This window comes from Perna viridis, chromosome 2, assembly GCF_037379345.1.
Source record: "Perna viridis isolate PV_CMFRI_1.1 ecotype Kerala chromosome 2, ASM3737934v1, whole genome shotgun sequence".
NCBI lineage: Eukaryota > Metazoa > Mollusca > Bivalvia > Mytilida > Mytilidae > Perna > Perna viridis.
The window spans coordinates 1,758,203-1,782,698 of NC_142446.1; the positions used below are offsets into that span (position 1 = coordinate 1,758,203).

General features: G+C 34.1%; 2 protein-coding genes across 4 annotated transcripts in view; one reads left to right on the forward strand and one right to left on the reverse strand.

The window, feature by feature from the left end:
* Nucleotides 1–8,282: 8,282 nt before the first annotated feature.
* Nucleotides 8,283–10,919, reverse strand: LOC148623262 (ecdysteroid-regulated 16 kDa protein-like). The gene is made up of 4 exons (XM_088564985.1): nucleotides 10,770–10,919; nucleotides 9,608–9,715; nucleotides 9,129–9,307; nucleotides 8,283–8,414 (listed from the first exon to the last, which is right to left on the reverse strand). Exons 1-4 carry the CDS (start codon nucleotides 10,843–10,845, stop codon nucleotides 8,331–8,333), a joined length of 447 nt encoding a protein of 148 aa, XP_088421111.1. The 5' UTR covers nucleotides 10,846–10,919; the 3' UTR covers nucleotides 8,283–8,330.
* Nucleotides 10,920–19,358: 8,439 nt separating this feature from the next.
* Nucleotides 19,359–24,496, forward strand: part of LOC148623263 (uncharacterized) — a 37,416-nt gene continuing 32,278 nt past the window's right edge. Inside the window, exon 1 of one of the 3 annotated variants that reach the window (XM_088564996.1) lies at nucleotides 19,359–19,477. In XM_088564996.1, the coding sequence (XP_088421122.1) occupies nucleotides 19,460–19,477 (18 nt within the window). In that variant the 5' untranslated portion in view covers nucleotides 19,359–19,459. The remainder of the gene's footprint in view (nucleotides 19,478–24,496) is intronic. The other 2 variants (XM_088564998.1, XM_088564995.1) reach the window with 2 other exon arrangements.

Consider the following 24,496-nt stretch of genomic DNA (forward strand, 5'->3'; position numbering starts at 1 on the left):
ACATCCATGTTTCTGATTTTTCCCATTTTGCCTGATTCTTAAAAAACATATAGTACAAAACATATAGTACAAATATACACTTAACATAAAGTACAAAAACACGTAGGTGAAATTATACATCCCTGTTAGTTACCACAAGAAACAGGAAACATATAGACGTAAAACAACTATTAATACGCAATGGCATATTGTGTTATTGTACAAACATTTTACGGGGTTTAGATTTTTTAATACCATTTTTTTGCAACTTCAACCACAAACATTCCGGTTAACATTGTACATTGTCGAAAGTTTTTTTTATGTCAATGAAACAGGAAAAAGTTGAAAGATTGTTTACGATTGTTTATATAGACAGAACGAGATGCGAGTATTGCTCTTGGCTTTCGATCCAAATTTCTAGTTCGGCTGTTGTTTTTTTTTTTGTTGTTGTTTGTTTGTTTGTTTGTTTTAGAGCACCCATTTCTCTGAAGTTTACTTGGGCAAACATAACGTTATCTTGATTTGCTCTCTACACGTAACACAGATGTTTTGATAAAAGTCTTGCAAACTTTTTTGCTCAAGGTCATGAATTAAAGTTTTTTGTGTCTTAATTTGTTCAAGCAAAGGTTTGATTGCAGCCTCTACACTCTCTAACACTTGCTACTCAACCATTGAGGATACCAACTCACTATTTTTAGTAACGAGGGCAGGAATAATTTAATTTAAAATTTCTGGACAATATTTCCAAGACTACCAGTAAGATTCTTCCTACTGGCAGTCTGCTTTATGGGCAAGTTTGATTCACCAAGTTTAATTTCACTAAGATCGCCTAAAGAATGTCTGCGTCTTACCTGCCTTTTATTTTGATTGTGCGTCCCAGGCAGGTTATCTGGACTGTCTGGGCTTAAACCTTTATTACAAGTCGTTCCCGTTGACGGGTTTGGCTGGTACTAGATCATATAATCGTCACTCAAGGAGGCATCATGTTTGTTTATGTTTTTTTAGGACGTGAGTACAAGTTCACAAGTTCGATAGAAATTTCAGCACAAATTTAAATCAACTTCATCTTATATCTCATCAAAGACTCTCATATCAATGTTGGCTCGTAGTCATTTCCATAAAAAATCCCAAAACGCGATTTTTACCCTACTATCTCTGTTTGGCGCACGCTCACTAAAAAGTGTAATCACTTATTGAAAATTAAATAAAGTTTTGATTATTATTAAGTTTTATTTGTATTATTTTTAAACGGATGTATATTTTTCTTGATTATCATAGCTCATAGAGATATGCTAAGAACAATGTTTTAGAAAACTGAAATATAGTGGGAATTTGTAATATATTAACTTTTAAAAACTTTTAAAAAAAATTATGAATAATGACGGAAACATTGTTTGCGAAATTTCAATAGACCAGTATTGACTACTGTGGGATTATTGACCGGGGTGGCTTAAAAAACCAGTAAAACCAGGGATAGTTACAATTTATAACAACCCAACTAGACAATGATTATTGTTTATATTAAATCCACGAGTTTCTCTACCGTTGTCTACTTATTATTTTTTAATGAATGGGCTTCAATTAATTTTTTTTATATATATTTCCGAAATGAATTGCACGAATCGCCTTACCAAGAGGTATCGTACAAAAATGCACCCACTATATACATGTATTTCCTTTCAAAATTATATTTTCTCAATAGGCTTATTAATTTACATAGTTAACTGCTGTATCAATTTTTGTACTTTCTATACAGTTTCAGTCTGGGTAACCGGGGTTGTGATAGATTCATTGTCATGCACCGGCCTTTTTATTGTTACTATAATTGTTGTTATACAATTTGGTAATGGGTGATGATCTATGTTCATATAGAGCTTCAGTAGACTGTTTTTACTGTACAGCATATTGCCGTTTGACAAGAAAAAATTGTTTCATGGTACGAAGGCAGAGTTATTTTTTTTTCTATTTTCTGTATGTTTTCAGATGTATTATTACTAATTGTATGTTCGTTTGTTATAAATTGTATTATCATACTTTTTATGTAATCCTTTGCCGACAGTTTTTATACTTACGTTAATTTTGCTAAATGATGTTCAACTAAACCCAGGACCCGATCAAGGTGAAATATCAATTTTTCATTCGAATGCCCGAAGTATGCGCCACAAAATTGACTATATAGAGAGCATATGTAATGAAGCTGATATTATTTGTTTGTCTGAAACACACTTAGATGATAATGCTTTTTAATATATCCCTTTCAACAGCCCAATTCCCTGAACTGTGGAAAACCGCGACCGTGATCCCACTTTTTAAAAAGGTCGATCGACTAGAAATTTCAAACTATAGACCTATCTCACTCATATCATCTGTCGGCAAGGTTCTTGTAAGGGTTGTATTTAAGCACATGTTTAATCGTTTGTTGTTCAATAACTTACTGTATAAATATCAGTCAGGTTTGATCTCAGGCCATTCAACCGTTCACCAGCTAATAGAAATTCATCACAAAATTACAATGACTCTCGAAGAAAAAAATATATCTTCTTTTGTTTTCTGTGATGTATCTATAGCTTTCGACCGAGTTTGGCACACAGGTTTACTGACAAAACTTAAAACACATGGAGTAAGCAACAATTTGAATAACAGAGCGCAAAGTGTTTTAGTGGTCAATTCAAAATCTCCTCTGAAACAAACAAATGCTGGAGTACCACAAGGCTCAGTTCTTGGACCTCTTTTTTTCTTGTTTATATTAATGACATAGCTGATGATCTCATCAGTTTTACCAGACTTTTTGCGGATGACACATCGCTATCATACTCTGCACTATCGTATTATACAATCGAAAATGTAATGAACTTAGACTTAGAGAACATAACAACGTGGTTTGAAAAATGGTTAATAAATTTTAATTCACAGAAAACCAAGGATTTAATCATTGCTAAACGCAACATTATGGAAGACATTGATTTATTATTTCAAAACCAACCCTTTGACGTTGTTTCGTCTCATAAACACTTAGGTATAAGGTTTGATTCAAACGGGACGTTTTCAACCCATTTACACAATATTACGTGATCTGCTGGCAAAAAAATATCCGTACTTAGAAAACTTATGTTCTTTGTGACGTAGCGTACGGTGTTGGTGTCATTTTGGTAACGTCGAAATCGGCAAAACATGAACAGACAGGAGTGCGCGCAAAGCGGGGGACTTTCTTCCTGTTTTCTTTTCAACATTTCTTTCATTATTTTATCAGATTCGCTAAAATCGTACTTTTTTATTCATTAAGGTCTACAGTCGTTATAATTTAATCTGGTATCGTAACTTTTCAATACTTTTCATGAGTTTTTACGTAACAAAACAGAACGTTACTTTGGAAACGTCAAAAATGCGCTTTGTGACATTTTTGTTAGACACGGTTTTACATACATATATAACCATTTGTTAAGCCAAAGAAAAAATGAAATGATAAAACCATAAAGGAGGATGAATACATTTTAAATATATGAAGGAGTAATCAAGGGAACCAAGGTTATAGCGGTAATCAAAAGAAAGGGGCAAAGACCAGACATGGAAAACATCGATTCAACACCATTTGCCTTTTTGAACAATTCGTTCGAATTTTGCATGGTGTACGCGTGAATAGATAAAATATACAAATTTTAGACGGTGTGACATTTTGGTTAGACACAGACAAAATGCTGCGCTTAGATTCTTGTTCAACCAAGTACCATTATTTTTAGAATATACTATCTGCAGCATATATACATGTAAAATTCAAAATTTCATAGTTATTAGTTCACTCAAAGCTAACGAAAAAAGCTTTTGATAAAGACTGGGTAGCACGCAACGTGTAGAAAACGTCGGGAAAAACACAACGTGACCTCACAACATACGTGCGTATTTATTTACCATTAGACAAAAAAACTCATTATTTTTTAGAATAAACATGATATTCTGAATATTCATACAGTCTTTTAAGCGTGAATATACTTTGGTAAAAATACTATTCGTTGTTATATTTTACAACCGTAAGCAAGGAAGTAGCCAATGGCCAACGTCGAAAAAATTAAGATGTGTGACACAATTTAAAAAAGGCTTTTAACAAAAAGACTGATTGAACATTTTATATATATATATATATATATATATATATATATATATATATATATATATATTCATTAGGGTTATGTAAATTGTCATTATAGTTAATAAAAGTCCCGATTAAAAAAAAAGCTGTTCGCACAACTTTAAATTGGTTTCTTTCCACTTTTGCAGTGTTCACATCAAAGGGGAGACATTTGTGATATTGTAATACGCTTTGATCTTATTATTACGTCATGAAAAACATGACATCGTCTGCAGTACAAACTGTTCTTTCCAAAAAAGTTTGTTTTATCAAAATACGCCACGAAACAACTTAGATATATTGGAGCAAGCATTTCTTAATGTTACCCGTCCACATATGAAAATGGACTTTCTTGTGATCGAATCATGTTTTCCCTCCATAATTAACGGCATCTTTCAAAGATTTATGATTGTAATCCTAAAACAACAACCATTTTCGATCATTTTAATATCTATATTGCCTTTGATGACTCCACATTCTAATAGCAATATTTCGTTTTTCGTAACCAGCCACTGTTCAATCGAATGTGACACCAACAATGTACGCAACGTCTGTAGAAAATATTTAGCTAAAATTTATCTAACTTTCATTCGTCCAGTCATGAAATACGCTTCAGAAGTCTGGGACGGGTGTGGTCTTGATGTTAAAAACAATTTAGAAAAATTGCAACTTGAAGCTTGGCGTATTGTAACAGGATTACCTATTTTTGCCAGTAGGGAATCGATTTACTATGAAACAGATTGGGATTATTGGAAGATAGACGATTCAAACGTCTTAACATGTTTTACTCCATTCATAACCATCTGTGTCCACAATACTTAAGTGATGTTATGCCCCAACTTAATAACCATATTTCGTCGTATAATTTACGCAACAGTGTTGATTATACCATACCCCACTTCAGATTAACTAGTACCGAAAGGTCATTTTTCTATTCAACAGTAAGAGACTGCAATCAGCTATATTTAGAGACAAGAAATGCAAGAAACATAAGCATTTGCAAAAGAATCATTAAAGGACAACGGGAAACCCCCCCCCCCCCCGCCCTGAGTACTTCAATTTTGGTGAAAGGAAAATTAATGTTATACATACCAGGCTAAGAAACATGCGCAGTTCCCTAAATGCTGATTTATATCGTATAAATGTAGTGCCAACCCCTCCTTGTAGTTGTGGACATCCTTTCGATGATTGCATCCACTTTTTTATGGAATGCAATTTGTATAATGAACATAGAAATTCCCTGTTGGCACGGTTAGGCGGTTTTAACGTAACAATAGAATTTCTGTTGGCTGGTGACGAAAACCCCACATACGTTGAAAACACGGATATTTTTGTTAGTGTTCATCATTTTATCAAACAAACTAAAAGGTTTGAATAATACTGCATGTATATATGAAATGACTATCTCTCACGTTACTCCCACCCCGCCCTTTTGCCAGACCCCCCTTTTATTCCATTTCCTTCTTTTAATTTCATATCGTTCATGTTAATTTGCATTACCTTTTCATTTCTATTGTTATTTTTAATTATATCTATTTGCCGACATTATGCATTCTTTGTAATCATGATTATTTGTATGGGAGAGGACCTCCATAATGTTGTTATAACTTGAGTTCAATCCTTATGTCTTTGTAACATATTGTATTTACCAAAGACATATTTACAGTTTTTTCCTTGTTGTATATATTCACTGGTTGCTCTTTTCAGTTGCCATTACTTAGAAGATGTGAGAAGAAAGCAAAAGTGTGAACAGACCATTTTTTGTGTGCTCAGATACTATTTTAGCATGAAACAAAGTGATGCTCAAGTGCTGGTGCATGTACATGTATGTGTAGTATGAGGCAGCTGTAAATGTATATGTTAACTCTCTTAATAAAAAATTATACAAACATAAAGCCTAATTTCTTAGCACTTCATATATTCGCAAGACCTAATTATACCCTCTGAAGTTCGGAAAAAAGTTATTATTCCAGAAAATAACGCAATGTCATGACAAATATTAAGTATGTCTTTTAGCGTTTTTCTAAATATATAAAACAACTGCATTAGAAAAGCTCCTCATCAAGACATATTGAATAGAGACATACATATACAAAGACAAGGCACCTAAGAAAAATATGATAAGCTATAGGTACCTGTTTTAATATCTCACAGATCTTTTTTTAAATTAAAAAAAAAGTTAAGGAAAATGTCAACTGCTTGACAGTATTCATGACCTTAGTACAATACTATATTGTTTGTTCAAAATTAAATGAACATACATATGTGTGAAAGAGTTGCTTATTTTTGAAATATTTTACATACATGTATTTGTGAAACAAACATGCAGAAAAATGAAAGCAACGCACATGCATTATTGAACTTTAAGTGTAATACTGATTCATCATAAAAAGTGGTACTCATGGGGTTTGGGTTCACCGGTAATTTTTTTTGTTGCCATACAAAAAAAGAACTGATTTATACTCAAAGTGCATGTGTGATAACATCATATTTACCGTATTCACCATGTCTCAATAAGCTCGACTCTTTCTAGCTTAATTGGAATCTTCAATTCCTCAAATCTATGAGATAATTGAAGAGTTAATAAAGAATATATACAACGGTGTTTTTAATTTAAGATCTTTAAGCTGCATAACAGTTTTTACGGCAAGAATGTTTCCTCGTTTAAAAGCTCCTAGAGAAAGGTAGTAATTTATTGTAAAAGTGAACAGTTTCGACAAGTTTAATCCAGGGCCTTTTCTAGATATCAATGACAAGGACAAATTTTGGTAAATTGTGTTTAAAAATAGCAATATTGACATTTTTGTCAATTTAATCTACATTTGTATTACGAAATTTTTTTCCCCAGTTAATGAAAAATGAGAGAATTGACAAAAAAGAAGAAGTTTTTGCTCATTTCTCCCTTAAGGCCTATCTTCAACCCCTCGAATCAACGGAATTCATTATATATAAAACGATGTTAGAACTGTCAAATTTGCAAAGCAAATTTTTGGTCGTTCCCATCGCGGGACTAGAACTCGTACCGCTGTGACATCTATGGCAACACTGCTATATACACACTTATTTGAAAATGTATCTAATCATGATAGTCAGTAATTCCCAGTGAATTCATATGAAGTGTAAAATGTGGACTTAAAGTACACCGGTCAGGAATATCAGAAGCGATAGTACAAATGAAGATCCAAAAATACATAAAATAACAGTATAAATATTGTATTGTATAAATATTGTATTGCATTAAAACATCTGGTTTTTCTTTTAAAAAATGACCGGCTCATCGGTTTATTAAGCTTAAAATTTTTGGTATTTAAGGTCTTCCATGACTCAGTGCCTCAGCGCTTTGATTTTATCTTAGATACAAACTAATCCTATCATCTGATCAATAAAAAGGGTCATTTAAACCACGCCCCTTTTAACCGGACTACTTGACTTTTATCAATGAAATTATCCTGTCTGAAAAAAGGCCTGTGTATTGGAATAAATTGATTTGATTTTTTGTATCTTAGTTTTTGCCAAAATAGTAAATTATAAGTAATGTAACTAATATCTTATGTAAATAGAACCTAAGTTCTTTACACAAAGTATTAGTTACATTCCTTAATTGTTCCGTTGTCTAAATCGTGCAACGTTAGGATATGTCTATAACCAATAGTCAGCAATGAAAGCTGTATCATGTTTTCGTACGAAAGTACGTGTTTATCCTTTGTTTTTGTTTGTTGTTGTATTGAGTTCTATGTAATGCTTGTAATATGCCCTTGGATAATGTTAATATACCGGTAATTAAATTACCTCATAAATCGTCGCAGAAAAAAATCGTATGTGTTTAAGACGTCGTTTAACAAAAGATCTGTAGAATATTGTTGTATTGAAACGTGTGAAAACCAACCACGCATTTACATAATTCATTTTATTTTATGGAATTTAATCTGAAATAGATACAAACCATTCCACTTGTCGTATTTTGATCGGAAGCTATGATTTCTAATATTGGTATTTGACCACCTCGTGTATCGATTTTTATGTATACTGGCTTTCGAAAGAAAAAAGTGTTTTTTTTACATGTCGTACAGGCATGTTGTCTCCGTTGCATTTTACATGTCCTTTTTTCAATTTGTACTCTTTTTCTGTTTCCATTCACTTTATAATAATAAGTAAATGCACAAGATGAGGAAACTTAATATACAATATCATCATGTATTTAAAAAAAAATTGTTCCAAATTGAGTGTTTTAGTTGACAATCTCTGTTGGGAAGAGAAAACAGACCATATCACGGTGCTCGTCCTTGACCTCAAATTTGACACTGACACGAACCTGAAAAAAAGTCAAGTAAAATATCGTTACGTTTCAGTACTCAAATTTTAAAAACAGATCAAAGATAAAACATACTTGTAACTAGATATGTGTAAGACTTAAAACAGCCACTCTGGGAGTAGATGGCAGACAAAGATTCGTGTTCTGTGCTTGGATGACAGACATAGGTTTGTATTAGTCTTAAAACAGCCACTCTCTGTGGGTGGATGACAGACCTAGATATGTACAAGACTTAAAACAGTCACTCTGGGATTAGATTGCAGACAAAGGTTCGTGTTCCGTGCTTGGATGACAGACATAGATTTGTATTAGTCTTAAAACAGTCACTCTCAGTGCGTGGTTGACTCAATACCCGTCAGACGTTACATATCATATGATTTTTTTTTCAGTTTTAAACGAAGAATTTTGAATTGACAATAAGAAAAATCAGTGTTACAAACATTTGCTCACTAAATCTATGACTATAGTTGTCTTTTATATTATAATAGGTGTAGTGTTGAAGCAACTTTTTAAACTTAAATGAAAATCTTACACATACATACATTGATATATGACACAATGTAAATAAATCAGTGATATTTTTTTCATTGAAAACATTTTGTAAGATAAGTGTATATTATGCTATTATCAGATGTCCTAAAATGACATGTGTGACAGTGTATATGTTGAATAAACCTAAATCTGGTTGTTAAACGTGTATCTAAATTTACCTACCAATGGATATACTGGCTGAACGTAAATCTGGTTGGTATATGTTAGTGTTTCTCCGCTTGTAATAGGACAATGGTCAACATTATGGTTGGCACAAGAGTCTTTCGGAATTCCAAGGAATGGGATTGGAAGGAAAGCCAGGATTCCATGTACTGATGTGGTTACTTTGGATGTGTCCACCTCTGCAATCGTGACATATGACACACGTAGTTGTTTTAAGACATTTATAAATTGTAATTTGCAGTGGCAGTTCGTAGGATAGACCCTTCTTCTGGAAAAATGTAAATTACCAGTATGTGCAAACTTGGGGAAAATGAGCTAATTATAGCTTGGACCCCCTTTTCAAAATCTGTGGAGATAGACATATATATATATATACGTTCTTTATTACTATTGAAAGGCCCGAGGCTATAATGTCCCAGCGTATAAGGTTTAATTTATTTCGGTATTCTACTTTAATCTTTCATAGTTTGAATACTCACTTGATGTAAATGTTATAGAAACAGTGACATTTGTTCCACGTTTTAGGTAGCATGGTTCCTGGGTACATGGACTAATGTCAATCGACTTGATTAATCCATCTCTTGATCCTATAAAAATAACATGAATTGTCACATTTATTGTCAAGTGTTTTGAAATTTCTGGTTCCGACGCAGTCGGTATAGAGTTCGCTTTGACATCACATGACGTATATGATCCTTAACCATGGCAACCTAACCGATGCAGCTCACAACCTCGCATTTGATTGGACAACTGTGATAGCCACTGTGAAAATCAAGGCTCCATTTTTTGGGGTTTTTTTTGGGGGGGGGGAGGGGGGCATTGACATCACATGACATCCATATTGCTTAACAATGGCAACCTAAACGATACAGCTTACAAACTCGCATTTGATTAGACACCCGTGATAGCAGCCGTGAAATTTAAGGCTCCATGGGGGTATAAGTGTCCGGAATATTTTCGATAATTTTTTTATACTAAATTATCTTTTAAAAATTGAATAATTGGAAATAGTTTACTTGTTGGACCAATAAAATAATTGAAATTCGAAACATAGTACAGTGGCACACAGTTCACCAATAAAATCTTATTTAAAACGAGAATTAGCGTCGGCTATCTTTTTTAAAGATAGTAGTTGTTCTCAATTGACAGAAGGTAAAAATTATAATGTTGAACATGTTGTCCAACATTGGTGTATTAGTTCTTTGCCCTATCTAAATGATGTAATGTAATCAATTTAACAAACCCGTCTCGATGATAAGTCAGTAGATAAAGTTAAAACTGTCATCTTCAGTTCAATCCAGTCTCGTTTCATATACTTTCAAAAGTATAGATAAAAATATTAATCTGGTCATAAATTTGTCTTTCGAAAATTGACAAAATGAATCAAACTTTTGCTTTAGCGTTTTTGGTAAATTATAACCTATACAGGTTACACGGTATTATGATGACCACTTTCCCGGTCTACAGAAAATCTGTAATAAAGTTTCCAGAATATTAAGGAAAACTAACAGCTTTTTGATATTAAGAATAGTTTAATAAGTGAATTGCCGAATTCCTACTTGGAATGCTATTAAACCCATATGGTTTGCCGTTTTTTTAAATGATAATCTGATTGATATTCTTTGTAAGACTTTGACTTACCACAGTCCCTATATCTATGAATTTCCACAGCAGACACACAAACGAGGACACAAGCAATTATGGTCTGTCTTATCATAGTTCTAGATTCTGTACTGTAGTAATGGACAGGTCACACTTATATACAAGATTCCTTAAATGGACAAGTTCATATTTAAGGTGTGTGACATTCTCCTTGTGTAAACGAAAAATCGAAATTCCAATGGATCCTTTTGGGCATGAGTACAAGAAATTGAATTGGAGTTTAAAAGGCATTTTACAGCGAAAAAAACTTTTGTAGATCTTTTTTTCTCTATCTTTTGATTTAAAAAAAAAAGAACTGTTGTAAACCCTATAACGAATAATATGAGACCTTCCATTCCCGATTGGCTATAACAAATGGAACCATAATCGGCCTACTGATATCATACCGTTCTATCATACTTTACATGAGGTGAGCTCTGGGGAAATCAAGGTCATGTACATGCAGCTGATATTTCAGACCTTTGTTCGATGTATTTGGTGCTGTTGACGAATTATTTCGTACATTCCTTTGGTGAAACTTCAAACTTAACAACCGGGTATTGTTAAATACAAATATATGTCCCTCTCATGATATCTTCTGATATGATTTCGGCACTTTGCCTTTGATTAAAGTTCCAGTTTTCTTCATTCGGCACACGCCTGATAATGATACTACAATTATATCAGCCGACACATCATCGTATCATATAGTAGTAATATATATCAAGCAGAACAGAAATCGCGCTCTCGTTCAGTTGAGGCGGAAAAGTAAATAATGTTTATTTCCGTTGCTAACCTTAAAGGTTTATTTAAAACAAAAAGTTATAATTTTCAATTTAGATAAGGAATATTATTCTTAATAAAAATTCAATTATCAACAAAAACTGTATGAAATAATAATAAGATAGAGCCTCGATCTTTAATTAAAATGATTTTGAGGGGTGGTACGTTTAATAAAAAAAATGGATCAATACACAAGTCCGTCAAATGTGTATCTACCAAAATGCCAAATTTATGATTTTTTTTCTGGCTGTAATAATCATAGGGACGGTATTCACATGACATATATTTACCGAAGTTTACCTGGTATAGCTTGTCAACAATTAAGTTCAAGGTTACATGTACTTTTATATCGGCAAAGTGGTAATAGACCGAAAGTGAGTACCACAAATGTACATCTATCAGCAATATTCACTCAAATATTATTTGAGTTCACTTTTCACTCTATTTACTATGAGTTTTATTCGCGAAAATCTTATGACTAATGATTAATTTTTGCTTTGGAGGTGTCCATGGTAATGTTGAACATGGCTTTTACGTGAAAACGTTTCCGTTCGCATATTGTTTTTTCTTCGTCAAAATATTCAAATTATTTAAAAATCTGTTTTATCATGATTCTGTTGAAATCCGTTTAACTGCCTTAAACAACAGTTCTTATGATCATTAGTAAGGGCGAGTTGTCTGTACTTCTGTGAGTTTAGGATTAAGTTTTGTATCCACGTCCTTTGTTTTTGTTCTTGTTTTTTACTCTTGATTCCTCTCTCACCCTTTCAGTCCCAAATTTCTTATGTTTGTGTTAAAATCACACTGTCTCTAATTCTATGGTTTACGAATTTTAAAACTAGGCCGGATTTTTTTCAACAGAAAATTCAACTACTAAACACGATCACACAGTGGACAAGATGCAGCACCTAGAAAACATCCCGGTAACGACATAACATTGGTTGTTCAGAGGACCACGCAATATTCCTCCAAAACTCCAAAATCAATACATACCTTCCTTTACCATGTTATAAAATTTAATCCAGATCAATCCAAGCTGGTGTGTGTCGTAATATTTCCGTATAGCTGAAAGCATGCATCGCACACCTCTTTATCATCAACATTATTTAATCTATTTACGTACATGTATAAATACTAGAATACCGACGATCAAAATTCCATTAAGTTTCATCCTTTTTGTTGAGGTTAACTTAATAAAGCCGGGTAAACTTTGTGTAACAAATCACCTTTTGCATCTGCAAGTATAATGCAACCTAATAGTAACAATTTCAAATTTTCAACAAGGAATGTAAAGCTTCCCGGGTTGCAGAATGATACGACCGTAGAGGTAGAACCCTCGACAATTTGGGTAAGTGTTAACACAACATTCAAGCTTGATACAACTCTGATTTTTGCATTTGGTTGATAGTAACTTAACCAGGATCATAACGGCAATAAACAGTATAAACAGGTATAAACACATTTTGATCCAATCCGATATCAGCTGTTCAATCACGCTTATCTGTACTCAAACTGTAAAATAACAACTGCTTTATATAGTAATACTGACTGCATTAATGAAAATAGGATGCACATGTATTGTATATTTAGTTAAAAAATTAATCTTGAATAAGTGTTTTTCAACAAACGGTCGGTATTCCAATGAGAACAAAATGTGCTCCTTTACTTGCTGACCTATTCCTTCACTCTTATGAGGCTGACTTTATAGCTAATCTGATCCGAAAGAAAGAATATCGTTTGGCTAGATCCTTTGATCTCAGTTTCCGCTATATAAATGACATATTATCTTTAAACAATCATAATTTTGGGGATTTGATACATCGCATCTACCCCAAAGAACTTGAGATAAAGGATACTACAGACACTGTGAAGTCAGCCTCATATCTTGACCTACACTTAGAAATCAACGGTAAAGGAAAACTATTGACCAAATTTTACGACAAACGTAATGACTTTTCATTCAGAATTGTCAACTTTCCTTTCATCTGTGGCAACATCCTTTCAGCTCCCGCGTGTGGTGTGTTCGTATCACAACTCATACGTTATGCCAGAGCTTGCCGAAACTACGCAGACTTTTTGTATCGCGCTAGAACTGTAACAAATAGGCTTCTGGAACAGAGTTATGTTGCTACAAGACTGGCGGGTGTTTCTAGAAAAGCAGAGGACGCTTACCCTACCGGTACACCTGGTCCATGCTCCTAGTTTTTAGTGGAGTCCAAGTTGCTCATTTGCTTTTGTTACTGTGTATGTATGATTTTAGTTACTTAATGTTCTTTGTTGTGTATGTCTGTTTTCCATGTCTGGTCCTTGTACCTGGATTACATTCTTTTGATTACCACTATAAGCTTGGTTCCCTTGACTACTTTTTAAAAGTCTTAAAATCTTATTGTATATATTGTTGTTTTCTCATTTTTGACATTTATAATAAAACTCCGTCACAGTATAGATGTGGCGAAATCTGGCAAGGTATGGGATCACGATTTCCAGTATTGTACGTCGGATCAAATCAAAATTTTGTACTTTCTTGCGTTACCTTAAGAAGTCGGGGTAGACCATCTCATGCCAACCATGAGTACTCGGTTCTTTTCTGTTACCAGTTTGGGCTTCCCTAAGTATTTATATATAAATAGCTATTACGATATAAAAAAAATTGCTATCACTTTGCTAACATTAATTTTGCTGCACTCCTTTGATTACTGCACCAGAGGGTGATGGGATGCGACCTGACGAAAGTGTATCTCGTGACCTTTATTTCTCTCTTGCCGTTTTGTCTACCAAGAGGAAACACAGCATCCATTGATACCAATGGTGCTCAGATTTGCCCTATGTTGCATCGGTATTTCTGAATATCTTGACAGGTTCCGTCTAATCAACATTATACTGCGACCATTTTATCCATCATCTAGTCTCTATTAGTTGCCCATATTGAACGAGGTCTTTAACTAATATATATTTGAAATATTTAACGGAAGATATCAGATCCAGGCTACCAGGTTAATAGGTAAGTCAACTCATTGGTGCATGTCAGTCAATTGTTGAGAAGGATTTATTTTTATTTTTATTTCAATTTTTAAATGAAATAAGTCATATTGACACGAAATCAGAATACAATGAAAACCAAATCTGCAAAGACTAAATGTGGACTTAGTCCACGTAATCTAATCCCCTCTGGGATTCGACTCTGGAGATGTTTTTTGTTTTGACGGTGTTGGTCAAAACAAAAAATATTTCAAGTGTCGCATCCCAAAAGGGATTATCCACGGCTAAGAGCACACTCCCGGCATGTGTGTTTACAATCGATTCTAAATATAAACAACCAGTATTTCTAACTCTTTGTTTTTCCATCTAGGATAGAAAAAAAGAACATCTTTGGTTTTATTGTCTTCTTTTTTTCTGGAAGGCAGTCGGTAGCCTTTTTATTTTTTTTACTTTCAAAATCAAAAATAATAACTTTTGGGCAGGGGTCTGAAGGACGGTCGTCAAGGTGACTGGAAACATAACATTTTTTAGGTCTGAACGGATGGTCTATATATTACTCTAGCAGTGCTAGAGGTTGTCTGGTAGGCTATTTCCTTACTTAGTTGGGTTACGAAGGAACGGAATTCCAACGTCTTACATAGTAGGAGTAGTCATATATACAAATAATATGAGGTTTGGGTTTTGGGTTTTCAAAAGCGGTTCTGAAATGGTTTTTTTTTCAAATCGTTAAATATTTTTTCAATGGAAAAATGCTCATGCATCTTGGGGCCTGTCTCTAACCACATCTCCCCTATTTTCTCTATAGGATTCGTCCCTACAGTTCCTCCCATCGCCTACCTGTACATCTCCATGTTTCCCCTATTCGGGTCTGTTCTACTGTTCCACCTTTCTTGGAAAGGACCCCTCCTACCTGACGGCGTTTCCACCTCATTAGGTTGAAAGTTTGACCTATTCCGATTGTAACCCCTACTACCAACAAATGCATCCCTCCTCTCCCCCTACCATAACCTTCCAGTGGTGGGGGTGCCCTAGCGATATGGCAGCTAATGAGGTATTATACGTCAACCTTTGCGACACTGATCTTGGTCTCTGGTGGGGTTGCCTTAGACCAGGGGTGGTGTGTGACCACGGGGTTGCATGTGATGGGGGCCAGGGGTAACACAAAACGCAGAGTCATGCTCTCCAATATCATCCAGGGATATCTCACTTGACTCTAGGGGTGAAGGGGTTCTCTCTGCCCAAGACTTCCTCACTACCTTACTCCCTTCTAAATGCGGTGGTGCTCAGGGTTACATAACCCTGTTGGCCCGGTTTGGACCTTGTCCTTACCAACTCATCAATTCTTTTGACTGTTTCCCGTGATCCCACTGGTCATCCTTATAACCCCCCTCACTTTCTTCCTCATATGTGGTTAAGTCCAGCATTTCCACTAACAGGGGCGTAACCCTTAAGTACGGGATCTCACCAAGGTCGTGAAAAGTCATGGACCCCTTCTCATCCGTCAAATCAAGAATTTGCCCCACTAACGCTCTACCTAGCTATACCTGGGAGCTCTAGAAGCTCTTCGTAGGAGCAATAATTCACCCTTAATTGTGTACCCATCTTACTCTAAGTGGCTGATGGTTGCACCCTCTTCTCGAAAAAAAACAAATATCCACAGGTTTCCAAAATATTCCAAACATTGAGGAAAAATGGGCAAGGGCTTGATTTTTACTTGTTTTTGTTTTTGTTATGCGTTTATCCTGGTTTTTACGGGAAAACTAGATTTTTACACTAGGTCCCTTTTTCTGTGACTCAAAACATTTTTTTTTCTTTGTTTTTAAAGAGAATAACTGCTGTGATGTAAACTTCCCTATTCCTACATGTCCTAGACCTAGCTGTCCCACAGCGTACCAACCCTTCAAAAGTAATTTCGGGTCTAAAAAATATTTAATGCTTTTACAGTCACCTGAGCACAGGAAAAAAATTCAAAAGATTACGTAAATACATGTATCGGCAGGTCGACCTAGAATTGAACAAGGTCGTTATCATGGTATTCGTTCAGACGACAATGCAAGACAGGTGCAACTCTGGTGAGGTAGATGATGAAAAACGCTTTATTGTCTTGCAAATCACTTGAGGACACTAGAAAAAAATATGTACACGTCTATTAATGTTATCTGTCCAAATTTCAACTCGCTAAATCCTAATGGAAAGGTAATTTGGCTACTAAATTCTAAAGGAAAGGTAATATGCTACTAAATCCTAATGGAAAGGTAATATGGCTACTAAATCCTAATGGAAAGGTAATTTGGCTACTAAATCCTAATGGAAAGGTAATTTGGCTACTAAATTCTAATGGAAAGGTAATATGCTACTAAATCCTAATGGAAAGGTAATTTGGCTACTAAATTCTAATGGAAAGGTAATATGGCTACTAAATCCTAATGGAAAGGTAATTTGGCTACTAAATTCTAATGGAAATGTAATATGCTACTAAATCCCAATGGAAAGGTAATATGGCTACTAAACAATGACAATTTTGATTGACCAATGTTTTCAACCTCATAAAACTAAGCAACCTATAATCTTGCATCTTAAATCAAACTGTAAAGAGTGTATTACCCTGTGACGTAAACATATTGGGTTTTTATTGTGGGCAAAGTCCGGTAGTTACCATAGAGCATTGTCCCTTGGTGACCTTTGCAGTTTGTTAGCTAATCTGCATGGGACACAATGATGTCATTCCTCGTCTTTGAGCCCCTAACTAGAAATTACACAGAGGTGGTCATCCAAAGAACTCATAATTTTAATCTTTTTTAATTTGGCAAATTTCCTATTTGTTATATGAAGCATTGTCCTTTGGTGTCCTCAGCATTTGGACCATGCAAAAAGCTGCTCCTCCTGCTCCGGACACAAGGATATAACTTGATAATTGAAGCCCTTATTGTACTATGTTATAGATCTTTGTTGTCTGCTTATAATATAAGTTCCAAGGAATGTGATGTTATATGTAATGTATCATGCCCTCACTGGTCCATTCATATGGATAATGAAAGTTATTCTCCTTCTACTGTATAACATCATTATAGTACATGTAACATGAATTACATGTCTTATTTTTAACGATAATTTCCTTCATGATAAATAAGGATCACAACAAAATTACCGAACACTAATTCGATCCATAATCTAGTCATGTCAAAAATAAATCTGGCTAAATAGATACTACACCACCGGAGCAGTGGTCCTGACTTAGTACAGGCATTTCAAACGAAATGGGTATTAAATCTAAACCTCCCTCGTGCATTGCGGCGTGAATATACCAGTGAAGATTAAATAGCATCTGCATGCTATATTGTGTCATAATCGGTAAATCAGCGGTCACATCAGCACGAGAACAAATTACAAAAAAAAACACAATGAAATGGAGGTAATCATTTTAGAAGAAACTGAGTATTTTTCACCAAAGACTGATATCATAAAAAGAATTTGGTGAGAGACCATTTTAGGCACATTTCCTCATACCCCTGATTCAGGCATATGTTTATAGCGTTCAATGAAATCTGAGCAGTTAGTACTTGCTCTCGTAGCGAATCAGTTTTGAAATAAAAACACCATATGCAGGAGATGAAGGTATACTGCTGCACAGGTAAGGAAAATGTATGATATTAAAATTAAAGTCATAATTCTTGGTACTGTGAAATTCGAGCTTGGTAGATATGTTGACAAAAAAAAAAACAAAAAAAAACAAAAACAAAAAAAAACAAAAAAAACAAAAACAAAAACAAAAACAAAAAATAGGCTAGGAGAGGAGCATGGTTAGTGCCAACTGGAATGCCAACTTGTTGTAAGCTCCTCCAAATGTTACAATTATAAAATCAATGAGAAAACCAAGCATATCGCAAACCTGATCTTCTGTGTAGCATACTTTGCTCTTCTTGATGTTTTAGATAAACATGTTGATTTGTAACGAAGAACAATATAATTTTTCGAAACAGCAAAAGATTTACGAATAAGTTCTTTCAAACGAGATTTCAATTTATCATATGGTAACGTAGTGTAAAGAGTTGAAAATTCAAAGATTTGGAGAGGACTAATTTCTGAAAAGCTGCGGGATTTTAGGTTTTGAAATAAATATTCAGAATTTTTAAGTATCCATTTATGATTAATGCCACTACGATAGTAGATGGTATTTCAACTATGCTTGCTGTCAATCCTCCACTGCGGACAATATAACGCCAAGGATTTAAATATAGCATCTATAACTCCTTGATAACACATGGAAGTGAGTGTCAAAATATTAAGAAATTATGCAATAATACAACTGTCAAAATGTGAAAGTACCATATTGAATGGAAATGAAACTACAATGCAAAAGACAGATTATCTATGTAAGGCGAATTGTCATCTCTATCGTGAAACAATATGAAGATCCTGCATATACCTTTCTTTGTATAGATTCTTATGAAGTTTTGGAATCCAGTACAAGTAAGGTACGTCCTCACAATTTGTTCCGATGTTGAGAGAAAACATGAAGGACTTATGTTTTTTTGGGGATTTAATCTTTGCCAAATGTCATGTATCTGTAATTATAGGTCTCTTATCAGGCGCGGGTCCAAGGACTGGTGTACAGGGCGTACGCCCCCCTAAATCCCTAATTTTTTTACCACAAGTTTCACCCCATAATATATTTTTTGCTTTGCTTTGCACTGCATTTAATTAAATTAACGCCCCCCCCCCACGTCAACTCAAATCCAGGATTCGCCCTTGCTTATGATCTTCGAAGTTTCGAAGGGGCGATCAATAAATGGGACGAGATATCTTTAGAAATCACGGTACCTTTATAAAAACAAAAATGTACATGTACCTTTTCGCTATACTTATACGTAAAATGTATTTTTTAAACGATCCGTATTTCCGCCTGCATTATATGGGAAAAGCAGAGTATGGCATCCCCTAACACGGTAAGCTTTCTGACATGGAAGAAGAAGATAGATGTTCTTTAAATACAATATTACTTATATATTTCTTAGGGAACCCTAGAACGAACTTTATTGCAAATGCAATTAGTATGGCTTCCGGTCAACCAAAACATTTCTGTTAACCATACATTTTTTACATGATAGTTGATACAAGTATATGTGTCTTCTCCTGCTTACATTTACGTCAAAGAAATTTACAGTTTGCACACATGCAACAACTTCACCATAACTTCACCGTTTGGAAAGGTAACTGACTTCTTACAATGATCAGTAACAGACTTTAATCAAATTAGTGTTCGTATAGCGCATCACATGAGTAATATTGAGTAGGCATTGCCTAAATCAGCAAGCACCGAGAGCTTTACCATACGTGTACTGTCCGTGCAAGATTCGTCAAAATAATGAAAACAGTACAAAAAGGGTGGGGGTCAGATGACAAATTTTGTTTTGCAAGTGCAATATTGCTATTTAAATTTCAACATCAAGCGAAATCAATATTTTTATTTGAAAATCTGTCTTGTTAAATAATGAGAAATTTTTTTTTTCAATGAATGAGCAAGGAGCTAATTTTTAACTGCTTGAAACAAATGATTGTGAAATAAGTGTTTTTTCCCAAATTCCAACCCCATCCCCATTTCCCTTTGCCTTTTAAATAGTCAATAGCTATGCAGCACTTTGCCATACTTTGCAATTTTTATTAAAAGCATCTCAAGTAACATCCTTTTCAGTTTTAGCTAGTCAGATAAATTTGTGCAGACACCGGAAATATTACAGTTCTCCACGGATGGTGGGAGTATTTTACACATATCATGTGATGTAAACAAAATTCAGATGCAACTGATAGCTGTAAACAAGAAAATGATTGCCTTTCCTGTCTTAGAAAAGCTATGCTTCTATTTGGATAATACAATCAAAGTTATATATATTTTTTTCCAAGGAGGGTTAGGGTCTTGACAACTGCAACAGTGGAACAGCAGAGGTAAATGTACACATATGTACATCCACGTTTTTCTTGAGCTTTTTGAAAAAACATCATATTCACTTCTTCTGATAAGTAAAAAAATTATAAAAATACCTGAAAACTATCAGAAAAGATTTAATTTATTTTTACTGAAAGCTAATCTTAAACTATATACAGTATTTTTATTTGTTTGATTTAAGGAAGCATTGAAATTTTTCCGTAATGACTCTTTATTCGGTAATATACTTGGGAACCTTAAGGGAAATATAGATGGTACATGTAATAACTGTAGAGCTCACACCGCTTTGGGGTGCTCGCTATTATTACATTTTATGCATTTCATGAGTACAACTGTAGCCATGAGTCGATGAAACACATCTTCACACTATCTGTATAGGCCATGCCCACAATTAAGTAGACTACTTTTATGGATCACTGTTTAATGCCTATTTTCTGTGTATTTTTAATATAAAATAGAAATGAAGAGAAACATGTGAAATGTTATTAATATGAGGAAGTCAGTGGCCATATCAATTATCGGAAGAAATGTTCCAGGTTCGGCGTAGATTGCAGGGTTTTATCAAGTACCTTCCAAGTTGGAAGTAGTTTTTTTTTTATAAAATAACATGGATGTCTTTTAAACGTTTTGTCTAGCCTGCATTTTTAGCTCACCTGGCCAAAAGGCCATGTGAGCTATTGCTATGACTATGTGTCCTTCGTCTATTGTTGTCGTCATCTGTAAGCTTTTTAACCGTGTACTCCTCTGAAACTACTGAACAGATTGTAACCAAACTATGTATGAATCTTCCTAATGGTATTTTTAACAATCTTTGTGTGGGTATTTTTTATCTGAAAAAAAAAAAAAAAACATGACCGCAGTTGCTAAAAATAGACCACAGGGTTCAAATTGCAAATAACTCAAAAACATTTGGGTTTAGCTAAAATCTTTTTGGGTAAAAGTGTTTTGCTTGATGGGATGGACCTGCAAAAATGTATGCCAAATTTGTAGAAAAATCAGTTGACAAATGAATGAGTTTTGGGTCCTGAAATGGATTTTTTTCCTGAATTTTTACATTTCCAATTTTAAAAATCTTCTCTAAACTACCGGATAGATTGAAACGAAACTTAGCATAAATGTTAGGTAGAGCATCTCAAACGTACTATGTATGGGAATTCTTGATCTGGCGAAAAAAACATTGCTCCATTACTAAATATAGACCATAGGGGTCATATTGCAGATTTATGCACATAACTCATATACATTTGAGTTTAGCTAAAATCTGGCAGAGGGTAAAATTGTTCAGCATGATGCGATTGACCTTTGCCAAAATTTTCAGAAAGGTCTTTTGACGATTGAATGAGTTTTGGAACCTGAAATTGTTTTTTTTTTTCCAGAATTTTATATTTCCTACTGTGAAAATCTATTCCTGAACTATTGGATGGATTGTAACCAAACGTTGCATGAATGTACCTTACAATATCCTTAACAATCTTTGTGTGGATTTTTTAACTGTCGAAAACCATAGCCAATGATACTAAAAGTAGACCATAGGGGTAAAATTGAAGATTCTTTGAAATTACTCATAAACAAATGGGCCAAGCTAAATTCTGACAGGTTAAAATTGATCAGCATGGTGTGACAGACCTATACCAAAATTTTCATTAAGATCTGTTGACCAATGTCGAATTTTACTGCCCTTGAAGAGTCAAACAATGACTATGAGAGATTTGTTTATAATATGGAAACCCGGTATATAACTAAGATACTCTATATTGATTAAATGATTCTTGTGATAGTAGTACAGTAAAGTTAAGAGTCTGGCTTTTGAAAGCTAAAAGACTATTTTTGACCAGGTGAGTGATTCAGGCTCTCTAGAGCCTCTAGTTAATATTTCTGAAGCTCTAATGTATCCAGATGTAGTGTTTTGCTTGGATGAAAGTTTCTCAAGTGTCAGTATGATGAATTTTTAGACAAATTCTATACATTTAAGATCAAGCAGCTCGCTTATAAAAATCAAATGTTTCATCGACGTATATAAGTGTCACACATTTTTGTTCATCCATCAGAAAAGTATCGTAAACTACCCGCAGTCATTCATAAATGAATTATAAAACAATCATATTAAATAGGAAACCAAATAGTGAATGCTTTACAAGTTCTTTCAATCAATTAGTGATGCCTTACAAATGTTTAAGAATGGTTTGCAAGCTCTTTACGAATAAAATATCCAATAAAGATTTGTGGATATTTGTGATAAATTTTTGACATGTCAAAAAAAAATTCATCTCCTTTTGCAAATTAATACAAATGAATGCGATTTACTAAGAATCGATGATTCGTAACAAAGATTCAATTATGTGCAAGGGGATATAAATGGTAAATTTTGATGGATAAGCTCCTAATGGGGCACTTACATGTATTACAAAGATGTACATGTATGGCACATTATTTTACTGTTTTAAAGAGAGTGAAGTGTTTTCTATCATGCATTCAAGTTTCATTCAAGATCAGCACTTCCTTGTTGACAAATTTATTTGTGATACTAGGTAAAGCCTGACATGATGGCCATCTCTCAGAAGATACATCTGTTTAAATTGCTAATATTTTTAGCAATTTCAGTACTTTACATTCACATAATTATGTGTTAGATAAATACTGCACCACCTTACATGTATGCTGCTGATCGTTGCGGTAATAAAACTGTCAATTCTAGCTTCATACGAGATCAAATTGTACCTCTTAAATATCATACACATGTGTTATGTGTGTTTTATGCTTGTATGAGAACGGGAAGTTTACATTAAAAGATGAAATGATCAGTTAGCATTGAATTTAATGTAATATTACTAAGTCTCAGATTCAGACACAGGGGCTTGTTACAATTGACTATATAGGTCATTGCCAGTTGTTTAATCTGGCTCCTAATCTGGTTCCTAGTCAATATCCATAGTGACCCAAAGATCGCGAAAAAAATTGAGAGAAACTTGTGGAACGAAAACATTACCCGCACTTCCTGGTAACCAGTTGATTGAGTAACATTCAGGTCATCATGGTTACGAAGGAGTTATCATATCAAGGGAACCAGGAATTCTAGCGGAAGTCACCAAATTTTAGAACATGTAGCATTCGTGCCATTTTGGATGTTGAAAGCAAGTCAAAATTAGTGGCATAGAATATTTGACGATTAGCGACTTTGAAGACTTCAGTCTTTGATTTATATTCTGTAGAATGTATACATTTGTAGTAAGTTGAGAATTGCATAAGTTGTTTTTTATGATAAAACATACACACCCTTCTTCCTGTCCCAGAAAAAAATCTTTGAAAGTCTGTAACTGATCATAGTTTCTGAATATTTAAAATACCCTGATTAGTCTGTTACCATTTTGCACTGTGACTTTGTTGCACAGACAAGACAAGCAAAAGTTAACTTTACCATTACAGTAACCTAGGGCTAGTCACCTTAGTCTATAATATATGGAGTAGGTACAATGTACATTGCTTTAAGGCAAGCACCTTTATTGTTTTCATTGATAGCAGCAAACTTTTGGACTAAGTCAAAGGTGAGAGAAGTTCCTTTTTAAAGTTGCCTTCAGTTTTTGAAAAAATCAAAGAAAAGACAGTTTTGTGATGGCCCCATTTTGTGCTCAGTAAGATCATTAATTTGATTTTTTATCAAAAGTATTTGGAAAAAAAACATAGTATTCCCAAAGGACACTTGCTAGAAATTGAGACCAAGTACAAGTGAAAGCTTGTTTTGACTTCCCAGGGAGGCTGTTTTATTTGTATATCATGAATGGTGAAGTTTATTTTTCTTTAAATTTATCTGTACTTCTACATGTTTATTTTTATGAAAAGTCATTGTTAAAGTTACTTCCAGATTTTATTTTGTTTTGTATTAAGGAACATGAAATTGTTCCATGTGGTTACATGGCATGTTTTATCTGATAAGTTACCAAACTAATAAACTCATAGCAATAGACAAAAGTAATATGTAAAAAGTAAAATCAATATAACAAAAGACAATATCAATGCATACATG